Source organism: Columba livia, chromosome 15 (assembly GCF_036013475.1).
Source record: "Columba livia isolate bColLiv1 breed racing homer chromosome 15, bColLiv1.pat.W.v2, whole genome shotgun sequence".
NCBI lineage: Eukaryota > Metazoa > Chordata > Aves > Columbiformes > Columbidae > Columba > Columba livia.
The window spans coordinates 16998335-17013526 of record NC_088616.1 but is presented as its reverse complement, the minus strand read 5'-3'; the positions used below and the strand labels follow the sequence as shown (position 1 = coordinate 17013526).

Genomic DNA, 15192 nt, shown 5'->3' with positions numbered 1-15192 from the left:
AAAACGATCAGTTTGATGAAGGCCTCGAGGGTATAAGCTGTTGCCTGTACTAACTGACCATGGATGTTGTTGCACTACGTGTCAGAGACAGCCGGTTCCTCCTTGGCCTGGTGTCAGTGACAGGCGGTGATTGTTCTCTGAAGCTGGAGTTGCGCCGGAGCAGATGGACGTGCCACTCAGGCTGTTCTATTCTGTCTACCTGGAACAGTGTTTGTTTGAAGAAGAATTCCTCATATCACATAATTTTCTAATATATCACAAAATACGAAATCTAGAACTATAGCTTCTGTGAAAAGAGCACGGTGCACTTCGCCGCCGCGTTTCCACCGCTCCATCTGGTCGCTTGCAGGCCAAGAGGAGCCAGGACTGTCATTGTGACTGCAGGGCAGGAATAAATACTTGGTGTCAAATCAGAAGGCCTGATCTTGCTGACTGTTTTGTGTCTTTTTTAAATCCTCAGGTTCTTAGACAGCTGCAGCAGGGCTTGGCAAAGTGCTATTCAGTTGCCTTTGAGAAAAGTGGAGCCGTTTCAGATGCCAAGATCACCCCTCATACGCTGAACTTTGTCAAGAAGCTGGTCAGCACGTTCGGCGTGGGGCTCGAGAACGTCTCCAACGTGTCCACCATGTTCTCCAGCGCAGCCTCCGAGTCCCTGGCTCGGAGAGCACAGGCCACGGCGCAGGATCCCGTCTTCCAGAAGTTAAAAGGGCAATTTACCACAGGTAAATGTTGAAAAGGATTTTTAAGTGTTACTTTTAATCTTCAGAGAAAGTTCCTCCCTTAAGCTCAGCTGTGAAAATGTTCTGCTTTTTCATTCTTCTTCCAATATTTTTCCTGAGAGAAATTTCAGAAAATAGCACCTTTCTGTCATTCACCACACCTGAAATAGTTTGTTCCAGTCTTGTGTGGAGTAGTAAAGATAATTCAAGTGAAGAAGAGACCTGCTATAGAGAGTGAGTATATTGTTGTAGTTTTATTACCTAAAACTGTGGTCATATCACATATGTGTTTAACGATAAATTAGATTACTTCACTGTAACAGTTTTGCAAATTGTGCCGAGCCGCCGGCCGCGGATGAGGGGCCATGGTGATCTCTGTCCTATGGTGCTGCCAGATTTAATGAAATACCCACCCCACAACTCCAAACCGGAGTATGGTGTCAAGTCTTTCAAAACAGTCTGCTTCTGAAGAACAGGGTTACTGTTGTGTTCTGGATAACTAGATTATGAAGATCCTATTACATGAATTTACATCATTGTTAGGTAAATTGAATCAATAACTTTAATCAGATCTAATAAAAAAGATACTTAAGGGAAGTAGCTTCTTTCCCCGATTTGTTTTCTGTTCCGGTGGAGTTGCATGTTGAAGTATCTCACGTTGATTTGAAATTCTGAGGAGAGCTTGTGCACAGCAGAGCAGGTTGGTGCTGTGTGTTCTGCAAAGTGTCAGTGTCACGCAGCTTGTACGGCAGAAGGTGACATTGAGTGGCAGAAGGTGACATTGAGTGGCATCAGTGTGTGGATTGTCAGGATTTTGAGGTTTGCATGAATCTGCCTGAACTACATCAGCTTTTCCTTAAGGTTAACTGTAGAATTAGAGGAGAAGGAATAACTGAGTGTAGATGGGTGGTGGCATGGTGGGTGGGTGGGTGGGTTGGTTGGTTGGTTGGTTTTAACCGAATAATTCAAACTCGGAAGTTGTTCAGAACTGGACAGACAGAATGTTTGTGGGGAGCTGGGTTTTCACCCTTGTGTAACGTGCTGTTCTGTTTACCCTGCTGGGACCGGCTTAGATGATTCTGGCATGAGTTAAAACTATCATCTGAACTTCTATAGTGACTTAACAAACGTCCCCTTTCCACGTCAAGCTGGTTCCTCTGCAACAGCGAACCTGGCATTGAAAAGGTGTTCTTTTTAGAATCCTGAGTTACATAAAGTTGCCTTTAAGGTAGAACTATTGGAGGTCAACACAGCTACAGAGCTTTTGCAGAGTTTAACAGGTAGACGGGTGGTGTTTTTTCAAGCATTTTACTGATAATGTGAAAATCAGTGAACTGAGGGGAATCTTGTGAAGGTAGCTGGGCTGTAGATCTGAGCTGTGTGTTTGTGCCCGCGCTGTGCGTGCCGTGTCTTTGGAGGCACAGCGGTGCCCTGGCTGTGTGTTTGTGCCCGCGCTGTGCGTGCCGTGTCTTTGGAGGCACAGCGGTGCCCTGGCAGCCGGAGATCAGTCCCGAGCCGTGGGGCTGGATCCGGAATGGCCGCTGGGTACGGGGGCGGGGGGAGGGGAGTGTTTGGTGTGTCTTAATGAAGCGACAATAGACAAACCCAGAACATTGGATGGTGAGTAATGGATGAAATTCAGCAAGTCCAGACGCTGGATTATGTATCTAGAGTGGAGTCATGTTGGGCACAAGTCTAATTAGGGAAAAAAGGAGAGAGTTTTCAGTTTTTATGTGCTGTTGTGTATTTTTCGCGTGTCTTTATGATATGTGAACAGCAGTTAAGGTTTTCGGGTTTGCTGTCCAATCCCAGCATGTGTAAAGAATCCTATGGAACAAGGTGTGAAACAAGGAACGAGAACACAGGCCCGGACACAAAAATCACAGGAAGCCATGAAAAGCCATGTGTTTCTTACTCATCTTCAGTGCAATAATAACTGACGATTATGTATCTTTTTGTTGGAGAGTTAATGATTTCTTTTTCAAATACAATTAAACATTAATGTCTACAGGATTAAAATAATTATTTTGTGTAGTGATAGATTTGATTTTATTTTAATTAATAAATTCAGTGTTTTAATTCACAAATCAAACGTGGGAAAACAGAAGCAGTTAAACTGATCGATATACTTATGCATTTTTGTATTTAATTCATTATGCAGAAAAAACAAAACAAGTTTTTTATTAGTTTTGTAAGGACAGTAAAATGTACCTGAATGAAGAGGATTGTGATTACTGTACTCAGCTACGAAAGGGTGTCTGAACACGTGAGGAAGCATTTGTGATCACGCCTGCCGTGTCCTTTGTCGCGCTGTGTGTGGTGATGCTCGGTACCGGTTGCGTTGAGATGATGGACGGATCATTCCAGCGGTTGCCTCGTTTCAGAAGTGTCCAAGGCGAGGGGCTGTCTTGGAGGAAACTGTTTTCTGCAGTTATTTCCAGATTAATGCTGACAGCTGTGTTTTACAGACACTTTCAACTGTTGGGTTGCATGATCTCCTCCACCAACATCTGAGTTGCCTCTCGATTCTGTTTGGAGCCACTGGGGACTCTCACAGCGTTTCTTACCCGCTCAATGCTTCATCTGCAGCCGTCTGCGCCGCTGGAGCTTTGATAGGTCATCTTTTCCCATCCCAACATTAGATACTTTAAAACCAAATTTCTCTTTGAATTTTTCCCCGGCACTTCAAATGCGCAGTTCTTTGCCCATCTGTTCTTTGTTGCCTCTCTCCTGTTCTGCTAAACCTTTGACATCAAAGAGCCGGCGGATGCTGAGAGCTGCTCCCCGTGAGAGCGCTCTGAGCTGGGGGGAGCTGCCTCCATTGTTCTTCTGTGGGCAGATGGCAGCTGGGTTTGGATCGTGCTGCTTTCTGCAGCCGTCCCTCCACCAAAGCCGAATGTGAACGGAAAATTCCAAAATATACCCTGAAAGGGCAAGATAATTTTCTTGAGAGTTTTGGCACCTGGCACAATGAATTCTGCACTGCGAATGGAAACTGTAATCACAGGGAGGCTTCTTCAAGTCCTGCTGTTCTCTGAAGTGTGGGCAAAGGGCAGACAGAAGAGCTCTGGTATTCATTTTCAGCTTTTCTAGGGGTTTTTAGTTCTCAGAGCGAGCACAGCAGCACTCGGCAGCTCCTTCTTTACTTCCCTCCAGAGTTTTAACTAACAGGACTTCACCCAGAAAATCCAGATCAAGAATTGCCGTCAGCATCATATTTGACGCTGGTCTGGTCTCTGCAGTCCTGGTTTCCCAAAGCTGAGGATACACCCGGGTCCTGCTCTGTGTCTCCACTTGCTTGGCACTGACATTTTTCATGTGTGTTGGTGCTTCCCAAAGTTCTTGTGAGAAAGTACAGCGTTTATAAATGTCTGAATCACCATGTCAAAAGCAAGACAGGTCTTCTCTCGGAGAATGCCTGGATCTTCTTCAGTATCACGTGTGTGAAGGATTTGAACTGCTCTGCAAAGCCAAGCTTACCTTTCAGCCCCAAGTGGCATCTGACATGATGGGAGTCCTGGCTTTGTAGGTGCAGATCTTTGGGTTGTGAACTCTAAGTGTAATCAGACTTTGTTTATGGTCAGAAGCATCTTTACAGTCTTGCAGATGAACTATTGCTTGCTCTAAAAGCTTCAGTTGCCTGTTAGTTTTCACTGATTGGAGCTGTTTTCTGCCAGTTGATTAGAAGGCTTTTTGTTGGTTGGTAAGTCTTGGTTTGAAGGTGTGGTTTTGGTCGGGTGTTCTGTTTGGTTTGTTTTGGGGGGTTTGTGTGTGGTTTTCCTTGTTTCCTTCACTTCACTTCTGCAGAGCAGCTGCCGTGCTCCGGCCGGACTCCTCAAAGCATTTGCTTGAGGGCGCGTGGCTCAAAGAGCCTCTTTGACAGTGCAAACTTCAGACACTCGATAGCTAAATACACGATATCCAATTGGAAACACTGGGGATGTAGATATATATATATATATATTTCTTTTTTCTCTTTTAGACTTTGACTTCAGTGTACCAGGGTCAATGAAACTTCACAATCTTATCTCTAAACTGAAGAAGTGGATCAAAATTCTGGAGGCAAAAACCAAACAGCTACCGAAGTTCTTCCTCATAGAGGAAAAGTGCCGCTTTCTGAGCAATTTTTCAGCTCAAACTGCAGAAGTAGAGATACCCGGAGAATTCCTCATGCCAAAGCCAACACATTACTACATCAAGATCGCAAGGTAACCGGGAATACCCTGGCGTGTTGTCTTTCTGCAAACAGAGAGAAAATCAGAACCTCCCGCATCCATCCATCCATCCATCGATCCGCTCCGTAAAAGCAGATGTTGTGTACATTTCACATATTTAAATTGCATATATGGAGACATACTTTGGTATATGCCTTTATTTTTTTATTTCCTCCTCCTCTGGTAATTGTACATTGCCTGAGCAACCGTGCTGTTATATGAAGAGTATATTGGGTTTTCTGTTGCTATAAGTTGAGATTAGTTCTCCTGTTGTAGTCAATAGTGGTACCAATCTTCAAAATGGTGATAAAGGTCTGACCTAATGATTAATGTTGTGCAAGAACTGTGTTTGCTTGGAAACAAATAAACAGAATCAAACAGAATAGCTTTTTGACTACAAAATAGAAACCACGTGCTTGCTGGGTAAGAGTTGTACCTGGTAATGCTGTTGTGCTGGTTTTGTTGTTGTTTGGTCATTTTGGGTTGTTGGTTGGTTGTGGTTGTTCGTTTTGCTCTTACATCAGGGTTTGATATCAGAGGGGGTTAGCTCAGGTGCTTTGGTACCCTTGTCTTCCTCCCAGGTTTATGCCCAGAGTGGAGATCGTGCAGAAACACAACACGGCGGCCAGGAGGCTGTACATCCGGGGCCACAACGGCAAGATTTACCCCTACCTGGTCATGAACGACGCGTGTCTGACGGAGTCGCGCAGAGAGGAGCGGGTGCTGCAGCTGCTGCGCCTGCTCAACCCCTGCTTGGAGAAGAGGAAGGAGACCACAAAGAGACATTTGTTCTTTACAGGTACTCCAAAGAGGGTTTAGATTCTTTTTAAATATGTGTTGTACTCAAAGATGAGAATTGCTAAAGTTTTTGAAAGCTACTAATCACCGATGCTGGAGCTGTGGAGCATTCAGAGGGTAAATCACATCGGTCTGGGTGATGAGCCTTTTCTGGCGTGGCAGCACCTCTGAAGCAGCCGATTGCATGTGATCCGAGGCTGTTTTTAGGAGAGGTGACACAAATCACTTATGGTATGAAGTTCAGTTGTGAATAACACACGTAAGGCAGAGGACGCACAGAAGTATATCCTCTGTGTAACGTGATGAGTAACATCACATGTTTTCCTTCAAAGAGCAGTTTTTCAGCTCTGGTGTTTTTGGGGAGAATTCTGTACTTCGTGGTTTGATACTGTTTGAAAGAACCTAAAGAGCATTCATTCTCTGCTGCCAGAGGTTAATGGGAGCAGAGCAGAAGAAACAGCTCATTAGCAGCCCGTCCTTGTGCAGATTGTATTCTGAAGAAATCACATCAAACAACTTAAATGCGTTTGAGCAACTTTTCCCTGTATTTCTGAGGTTAATCGTTGTTGCTCCTGAGCGAGCTGAGCAGAGGACGGTTCTGGTGTGGCCGTGGTCTCTGTCCCAGTGTCTGTGGAGGGGCCGTGCAGGGGCTGGGGGATCCTAGTGTACGTGTAGGTGGGGATGTATGGAACACTCGGGACGATCCAACAGCTCTTGAGCACCATCACACTGCAAACAGGGTTTCTGCCAGTTCACTGCTCATCAAGGAAAAGCTCAGTGGTTTAAGTTTTATCACTACTGAATACTTCCTTGTGTCTTCCCAATGTTATTTTCAAATAGTGTCATTTAAACGTATATTCCTCAACTATATTAAGATTTCTTTTCCTCCGGTTTTTCACTTTAAATACGCTGTGGAGTTCAGTAGTTTTGCTCTTCAGAGTCATTATTATTGACGTGATGTCATGTAATCAGATACTACAAACCAGTTTGCATCCGAACAAAATATTCCCCTCTTTTCTGCAGATAAAGAACAGTAGGAAGTATAACGACTTCTCGGGGTTTTTTGGCTACGATAATGGAGATGTTTCTGTTGAGGTTAAAAAATTGCTGTCATACGTGCTTTCTTTTTAACTAAGCTTGTGAATTAGTTATGAGTGTAGTAATAATTTTCTCTTGGTACACTTTGGTTGCTTATCACAGTCGTATTTCAAGGGCTGGTACTTGCATGCTAGTTCTCTGTTGGTATTTGGGCGATGGTTTAACATGTCCTCTGTTCTGCTCTGTCTGTGCACCCCGCGCCCCATTCCCGACCGCAGTCCCCCGCGTTGTGGCGGTTTCCCCGCAGATGCGTCTGGTGGAGGACAACCCCTCCTCGCTGTCGCTGGTGGAGATCTACAAGCAGCGCTGTGCCAAGAAGGGCATTGAGCACGACAACCCCATTTCTCGCTACTACGACCGGCTGGCGACGGTGCAGGCCCGGGGCACGCAGGCCAGCCATCAGGTAGGAGCGTGCATCGGGAGCTTTGTTCCGGATCCTACCATGGCCAGCCCTCCCCCTGCCCTGGCCCTTCGCCTCTCATTTGGTGCGAGACATGTATTTTGCAGAAGGGGTATTTTGGGGTTTTTGTGTGGTTTTGGTTTTGCTCAGTGTTTTCTTGGGAACTCTTACATCTCCTTGGTGTTTTAGATTATCTTGGAAAGCTAAAAATACCCTGTATTGGTTTTACTGTGGGCTTTTTGAGTGACTGCACCTGCAAACAGACAAGGTGCCGATTGCTTTTTGGCCACTCCAGATAGTGCTTTGAAAATAATTAATTGATAACATGAGAAACAACGTTTGACATCTGTTTTCTTCTAAATCTTGAATAGGAGATGTTTCAGATCAGGTTATACAATGTTCCAGGCACAGGTTTTCTGATGGGCTTGTTTGCAGTTCTCATGCTTACATGGTTTTATTAAAAATCTAGTCTTTTCATGTAAAAAATACTTTCTAGCTGTGCAGAGGATGGGCTAACAAATATTATGTGTGTTTTGCCAAAGACGTCAGGAAACAGTGTAGGAGTGTAAGGGTCCCAGGTTCAGGATGCTTGTCCTAAAGTGGGACGCAGCAGCTGAGAAAGTCTGCAGCTGATTTGGCAGACCTGTCTGTTGCTAGGAAGCGCATTCAGAATGACCTTTCTACTCCTGTTTCTCACACGTAGGTTCTCAGAGATATACTCAAGGAGGTGCAGAGTAACATGGTGCCGCGCAGCATGCTGAAGGAGTGGGCTTTGCATACGTTCCCCAATGCCACGGATTACTGGACCTTCCGGAAGATGTTCACCATCCAGTTAGCCTTAATCGGCTTCGCAGAATTCATCTTTCACTTAAACAGACTCAACCCTGAAATGCTGCAGATTGCCCAGGTAGGATTTAGTTTGTTCTAGATGCGTACTGGCATCTGTCACCAATGGAAATTTGACTGTACTTTTGAAATGAGTCAAAACGGTAATTCGACATACGTAATTAACAGAGCATTTCAGCAGGCTCTTCAGTCTATGTGACTGTGATTGCACATCACGGAGGTAGTCATTTAACCTGCAGTCCCTGTGGACGTCAGCTCGAGCTTCTGTGGTAGGAATTTAGAACTTTGTCTGCGAAATAGTTCTTAGATTTTGGAATTGTTCGTGTAAATGACTGATAGGTCTCTTTTTAGACCTTCTTTGAATATATCTGTGTCAAACAGATTTAAAACAAATTAGAACTTCATTTTCGTAAAGGGGAATACCCTTGTTCCAATGCTGTTTCCTTTTCAGCATTGCCATCACGTCAAGCTACAACTCCTATTAATAGTGATTTTTCTGTTTAACATTTAAAATGAGGTTTGCCACCTTAGCAGGGCAGAGGTGGTATATATTAAAGTCTTAATGCCATTTTAATGCATGGAGGGCTGTACTTCATATAGCGATTAGGATTCTTTAGTCCCTCTAGATAAGTCTTCAGCTGCTTACCCGGAGTGGGCAGAGATCTCTCTGTTTGCATGATCCCTATAGATCATGCTACACAAGAATCTGTTCCTTAAGTTTGATATTGTAATAATTCGTATTTAGTAAGGGGGTTTGGACGCAGTTTTTGGGAGAACACCTGGCGTTGTGCATGACTTCAATGTTAATGTTTTTGCTCAAAAAAATGTTTGGCGGAAGGAGTAAAAAGCTGTTGGAGTATTATCGGTGCTCTGAGTATAAACAGTGAACAAAACCCCAACCTCTTTTATTTTCATTAATGAAAACCGGTTCCTTTTAACCCCAGGATACTGGCAAGCTGAACGTAGCGTACTTCCGCTTTGACATTAACGATGCTACCGGGGATCTGGATGCCAATCGCCCGGTTCCGTTCCGGCTCACCCCGAACATCTCTGAGTTCCTGACCACCATCGGGGTGTCCGGCCCGCTGACCGCGTCCATGATTGCGGTGGCTCGCTGCTTTGCTCAGCCCAACTTCAAGGTTTGCTTATCTTTCGAAAGGTTGTTCGCAGGCTTGTGAAATCTGACGTTTTATAAACTAAGCAGCACTGTCTTGGTTAAGGCCACGACAGAACCCAGCTGGAACGTTTGCAGTTTGCCTTTTGGGAAAGAACTGGAGGAAGATGGGTGTAATTCAATTTTTTGTCCGGACGTGTGTACTCGGGCTGATTGTTTCAGTGCTCCAGCCTCCAATCATTACAAATTCTGGCAGTGGGAAATAGTAGAACGACAAATGCAACATCATCTAGAATCTGCATAATAATCTGTGACTAGAAATGCATCTTGGCCCTTTGTTAGCAGAATAGAATGCTGAAGATATGCTGTTGCTTTGATGGATTCTGGCTCTTAGCAGAGCGTAGTTTTCTAAAGGAATTGTCTACCTTCCTTTTAAATTCTAAGGCTTTCCAAAAATGAGGCATCTTGCACTTAGGCAAGTGATTTGCACCAGAAAGACATTGCACATAACGTACCGTGGCTGCGGTGTGAGCCCGTTCCTTTTCAAAGGATAGAGAACATCCTGAAGTGATTTTCTCTTTATCTATGACACAGAAAGCTGTGTTAGACTATTCTTTAATGAAGTATCATCTTCCCTTACGAAGCCGTGCATAGACATGCAAATGAATTCGCTGACATCACCTGGCGTTTCAAAACCTGAACGACGTATGCCCAGTGTGGCGCATATTTAATAAGTGTTTATGTATGTTGGCCCCATACTTAGATGTGTTATAAGGTGTTTTATTTTTTATGTTCAAACGTTGAATTTGACCGAGACTGGGTGCCTAAAAGTCTGTTCTAGAAGGCCGGGGCTGCTGGAGCTGACAGAATAGTGTCAGTAACATAACTCAGTGATGAGAAAAACCAGGAAACCATTTGTTGCAGGCATTGCTTTTTCATCCAAGGATAGAACTGGCCTATATTTACATATGTATTTATATGTATTACATACATATGTATGTATGTTGCAGCCTTTCCCTATTTGGCAGAAAACTGTATTCTCTGAGAGCATAATTGTTCTGAAAAAACAAAACGCAACCAGAAGAACCCCAGACAAAAGAGTTTTGCAAAGCACTTTGCACAGGAGTTCTGTGAATGTGTGGGGAAAGTCGTAAACATAGAAGAGTCCTTTAAAAATAGAATATACATGACTGTATTTTTCCATGAAGATCTTAATATATGTTGTAGTTTGTGTCATTTTTCATTTCTGTAGAAGCCATTGTGTTGTGTTTTCATGAGAGCTCTTTATGAAAAGAGAGGAAATAGTGAAGACAGTTGGACGCCACACGTTTCGAAAAGACCGACATTGCCGAGCGGGAGCAAAAGCGTCGGAATGCTGTTTGCTAAAATCTACTTACAGTTCTATAATCCGTTGGTTCTTTGGATCAAATAACTAGTCTGATTGTTCTCCTTCATGTAGGTCGACGGCATCCTAAAAACCGTGCTGCGGGATGAGATAATCGCGTGGCACAAGAAGACGCAGGAGGACACGTCGTCCCCGCTCTCGGCGGCCGGGCAGCCGGAGAACATGGACAGCCAGCAGCTGGTGTCGCTGGTGCAGAAAGCCGTGACGGCCATCATGACGCGCCTTCATAACCTCGCGCAGTTCGAGGGCGGCGAAAGCAAGGTGAACACTCTGGTGGCAGCTGCCAACAGCCTGGACAACCTGTGCCGGATGGACCCTGCCTGGCACCCCTGGCTGTGACCGGACACTTCTCAATAGCTTCTGTTGCTGCTCTTTGTGGTGTGGGCCATATATCGTGTTAAGAAAATGTGAACAACGCTTGCCAGACCAGGGTCACCGTCACACCGCGCCTGTCAGTCCTTTCAATCCTGTTTACAGTAACATGACAATTTTAATTTCAGGAGGGGACATTTGCTCCCGTTTAAGAAATGTTGTTAAATATGCAACAGCAGCTTTCACAAATAGCTCAGAATGAAGAGAGGAAACTTAAATAGTGTACAGAGAAATCTTATTTTATGATGAGGACTATCAAACTAGCACTGTTAGATTTGGGGTCTGCCATTCTTGATAACCTGCAGTATATAAATTTTTTATACAATAGTAATTATTTAAAATTAAAAAAAGTATTCCCAGTTACTGAATTTTGTGAAATTTTAGTTAATCACTGCCCCTTCATTATACCAAATTGAAGGCACAAATAAATACTCTTCCTTTAAGTTTGCTGCAAATTTACATGTGCAAAGTTGGTTTGTACAGAGAATTTTGTACCAAATGTATAGAGGTGACTCTTTGTCATCACTGGGAAAATGATGATCAAACTGTGCTTTTCCTGGAGCACGAGCTGTGTACAGTGGAAGTGTAAACCAGTGAGTATTTGCTTTAGTGTGGACAGTGTTTGGCGGGGGGGAAGCTTGTAAAAAGGATGGAACAAATCGTCCTTTGATACATGTACCTGGCTGTAATAGGTAAGAGTCAACTCTTACAAAGTTCTCTCTCTCTTTTAATGTTTAGAGTTACAACAGCTTCTTTAGCAGGAATCTGTTTCATTGGAACTTAAGAAAATACCATTTTAATGTTTCACTCGTCGTTCTGTTGTGTTAGCAATTTTTATAAAACGTCGGTGTTGAGAATGTTAAATTTGTACAGAGTGATTTTTTTCCAAAATAAATATTTTGTAAAACTCAACAGTATTTATTTTATTGAGAGTATTTTTAATACTCTGGACCAAACAGAAAAGACTCCAAAGCAAGTGTAGCCTTTACTAATGAAAGCAGCCTGTGTGTTAAAGGTGACGACTGTATTAATGAGATGTGCTGTCATGTTCTCATGTACAATGTTGGATTTGTTTGCAGAGGAACTGCACACAGGAGGTATGTATATGACAAGAATTTCTTCATTCAGCGTACAGTCTTTCTTCCTAGCTGGTCAATTAATGTGTTAACTGGCTGTTTTCTAGAAGTCTTGCTTTAAACAGAATGATCTGTTTGGCGTGTACAAGAAACTCAGCTTTTAAGCAATTGTTCAGAAGTCAAGATGATACCTGCGGGTGAACTCTGTTAGGGGATTCTGCTCTTCCCACAGAAACGCCTGTTATCTTGGTTGCCCTGCCAAAGGATGGGGCTCTCTGTCTTTTAAATGTTTTATTAATAACGGGTCAACAGGTTCTTTAGAGGTTTCAGCACAACACGAGGGGCATACTTGAAGTCAATCAGCACCGTGCAGTACTGTGCTGTCCGTCAGGCCAGGGGAGTTTCTGTAGACAATCTGGTGACTTTTCCTGGCTGGGTGAGCTCACCTGCACGTTATCAGAGGAACAGCATCTAACTCTGGTTACCTGCAGCTTGCCCTAAGTGTGGCTGTAGTTAAGTCATTACGCAAATGCAAAGCATCGTTTACTTTCCACAGGCCTCTTACCGAGTTGCAAAAAGACCTGTTCCTTTCATCTTTGCAGCCACCAGCAGAAGCAGGCAATGGAGAAGGAGCCCGAGTGCCAGCAGGGCGCGGGGGACACGTCCCGCTGCTGGTCACCGCGTTCGACAGTTCTGCCAACGCCACGAGCGGCGCGGAACCTGCTGCAGTGAGACTGGTGCATGGAACCTGCGAGGTATGTATGCATGTCTGTCTGTACAAGTATATATGCAAGTATGCAGACCGTTTGCAGCCATGACTGCAAAGTGAACTAAAATCGTTTCATTAAGCTGATGAATTTAAACCCCTTTGAAGGCCAAGTGTTAAATAGGTTTTGACTGTACAACGGGCCGGGAGGCAGCACCTTGTAATGTCAGACAGACCTGGGTAGCAGCTCTTGGCTCAGTCTTCATCCCTTTCAGCCAGGACCTTCTGGTGCTGGACGGGCTGTGATGCCTCCGGTGCTTAGTACAGCGGATGGACCAGAGCTTTTCCAGAGGCGCCTGCTGCAGAGCAGCCGGGGCTCGCTGAGCTCCAGCAGACACGGATCGTAAGCGTTCTCTAAAGTTTACAAAAGAGTGGCAGCCAGCTGCTCCGTGGCCACGCGGTCACAGGTCAGGCTGGTCACCTTGGCCTTGAGATGCCGGCGTTTAGAGCAAGGGGCTGAAGCCGATCTGCTTAGGGCAGTTCCTGCATGAATCAAAGGATTTGCTGTGGGATTTGGCTGGGAGGAAGATTTTATTACTTCTCACTGGACACATTTTCTTCTAGATTATGGTTCTTTTTCCCTGTATGATGAATTAATCATGGCCCCTTTATTGCTATGCTTCTATATTGAAGAGAGAATGATAGAGTCATGCTGTACTTAGTATATACAAGTGGAAGCTGAAATACATAATGGTAAGGACTATATAAGGATTTAGAAAACCAACATATCTTCTTTTTTTTTATTTGGCAAAGACTTGCTTCCTTATTGAAATCATGTTGGCAAGAAGAATCTGAACTTCTTATAAAACAAAACGCTTCCTGCATGTGTCACAACATCGTCTACACAGTCATTCACAACGAAGCTTAGTGCTTTCATGGAGGGAATTGTTGGCTTCCTTTTGTTAGAGATTGTAACGTTTGTAGCTGTGAATATGACATATGCTGCTTCAGAGGAGTTGCGGTATTTTTTCCTTAATCATTTGCATGTCTTAGATATGTCCGATCCTGGGAGATGACAGCATTCCCTGAAAGGAAATCATCAGATAACTGAGCCGCTTGGCTGTTCATGATAGAAATCATAATGGAAAAATGAGAATTCAAGTTAAAAGAGACAAACTTTGTTGGTTTTAGATTTGTGGCATCTCTTATCTGTTCAAATGTACTCCTGAAAGAAAACCGGGGGGGTGAGGGAGCAGAGCTAAGAGGGAAAAGAGTTATTTTAATGAGGTCCCTGACAGTGTTAATGTGCAGATGTTAATACTTGGTTCCCTTATTCATGAATATATGCTATGGGTTTACACAGTCTTAACCCAGAGTTTTACCACTGCCTCCAAGGAGCTAAATCCTGAAAGCTTTTCGTTATACGTGAACATCCTCAGAGTCTGGAGGAAATCTTCTGATGTATCTTGTATCAGCAGCAGCGTCCATTAGCAGGTAAGTGGGTTGATGTCGTAGAGTATATGAAGTTCCTGATTTTCTTCACAAACATGTGCCATATATCTTAGCTGCTTTCAATTTTTTATGATTGTAGATAAGGTTTTCCTCTGTCTCATTAGTTCAGATATATGCTCAATATGCATCTTGCTGAGCAGATACTTGAAAGTGAAATACATTAATTGTCGATTCACTCTAAGTATTCCCTTTAAGGTTTCTTCCCTCAGATTAGATATTACACAAAAAATCCCCATGTTATTACTTTGTAAAATCAAATGCTTGAGAATTAAAAGAGATCAAATTTAAAACTGTCTCTGAAATCGTGTGCATGGGCATTATGTCATTCTTAAAACTCCTCCTGGCTGGTTGGTTTTTGTTCTCCTCTTCCCTTTGAGTCCTGGGCAGATGCGGCTGCATCTTCCTGAGGGAAACTAGTGACCAGTCCGTGACACCCAAGTTGTGCCAGCCGTATTTAAGTCAGTATGAAATGTATAGAGCTATACATGTTGGTGGAGTTTCGCACACGTACCTCTATTGGTGTGAAGTGGGCTTTATGGTTGGCAACCTGAGTGACACAAATATTAGTAACTAAGAAGCAGATTTGGCGTGGAAAAGCTGTAGACAAAAATGTGAGCTGTGGATTTTATGTGGAGAATAAATAGTTGCCAGGTTTCTCAAATTATACTGTATTATTTCAGTCTCCTGATTTTTGTAAACATGTTTGGCTCCATCTTGATTAGATGCTGCTGTTGCAATTTAACCATTTATTATTACAGTCTGCTCTCAAAGTAAATTATCAGAATTCATTTAAGTGAATTATGCTCCAAAACAAAATCATTTGACTTTAGTGGGGTATTTGAGTCCACCCTCTGAAACTGGTATGCCGCTTCCCTCTCCTGTAATTGGGCTGTCCATGAATTGTCAGATACAAAGGGAACAAGTGAGAGATT

At 43.6% G+C, this 15192-nt stretch overlaps 1 protein-coding gene across 11 annotated transcripts in view; it reads left to right on the top strand.

The window, feature by feature from the left end:
- The window catches only part of TRRAP (transformation/transcription domain associated protein), a 72527-nt gene extending 60649 nt beyond the window's left edge, over positions 1-11878 (top strand). For all 11 annotated transcript variants that reach the window (XM_065031586.1, XM_065031594.1, XM_065031595.1 and 8 more), the window contains exons 66-72: positions 461-722; positions 4702-4927; positions 5515-5732; positions 7048-7232; positions 7933-8136; positions 9020-9214; positions 10649-11878. In XM_065031586.1, the coding sequence (XP_064887658.1) occupies positions 461-722; positions 4702-4927; positions 5515-5732; positions 7048-7232; positions 7933-8136; positions 9020-9214; positions 10649-10933 (1575 nt within the window). In that variant the 3' untranslated portion in view covers positions 10934-11878. The remainder of the gene's footprint in view (positions 1-460; positions 723-4701; positions 4928-5514; positions 5733-7047; positions 7233-7932; positions 8137-9019; positions 9215-10648) is intronic.
- The last annotated feature ends 3314 nt before the right edge of the window (positions 11879-15192 follow it).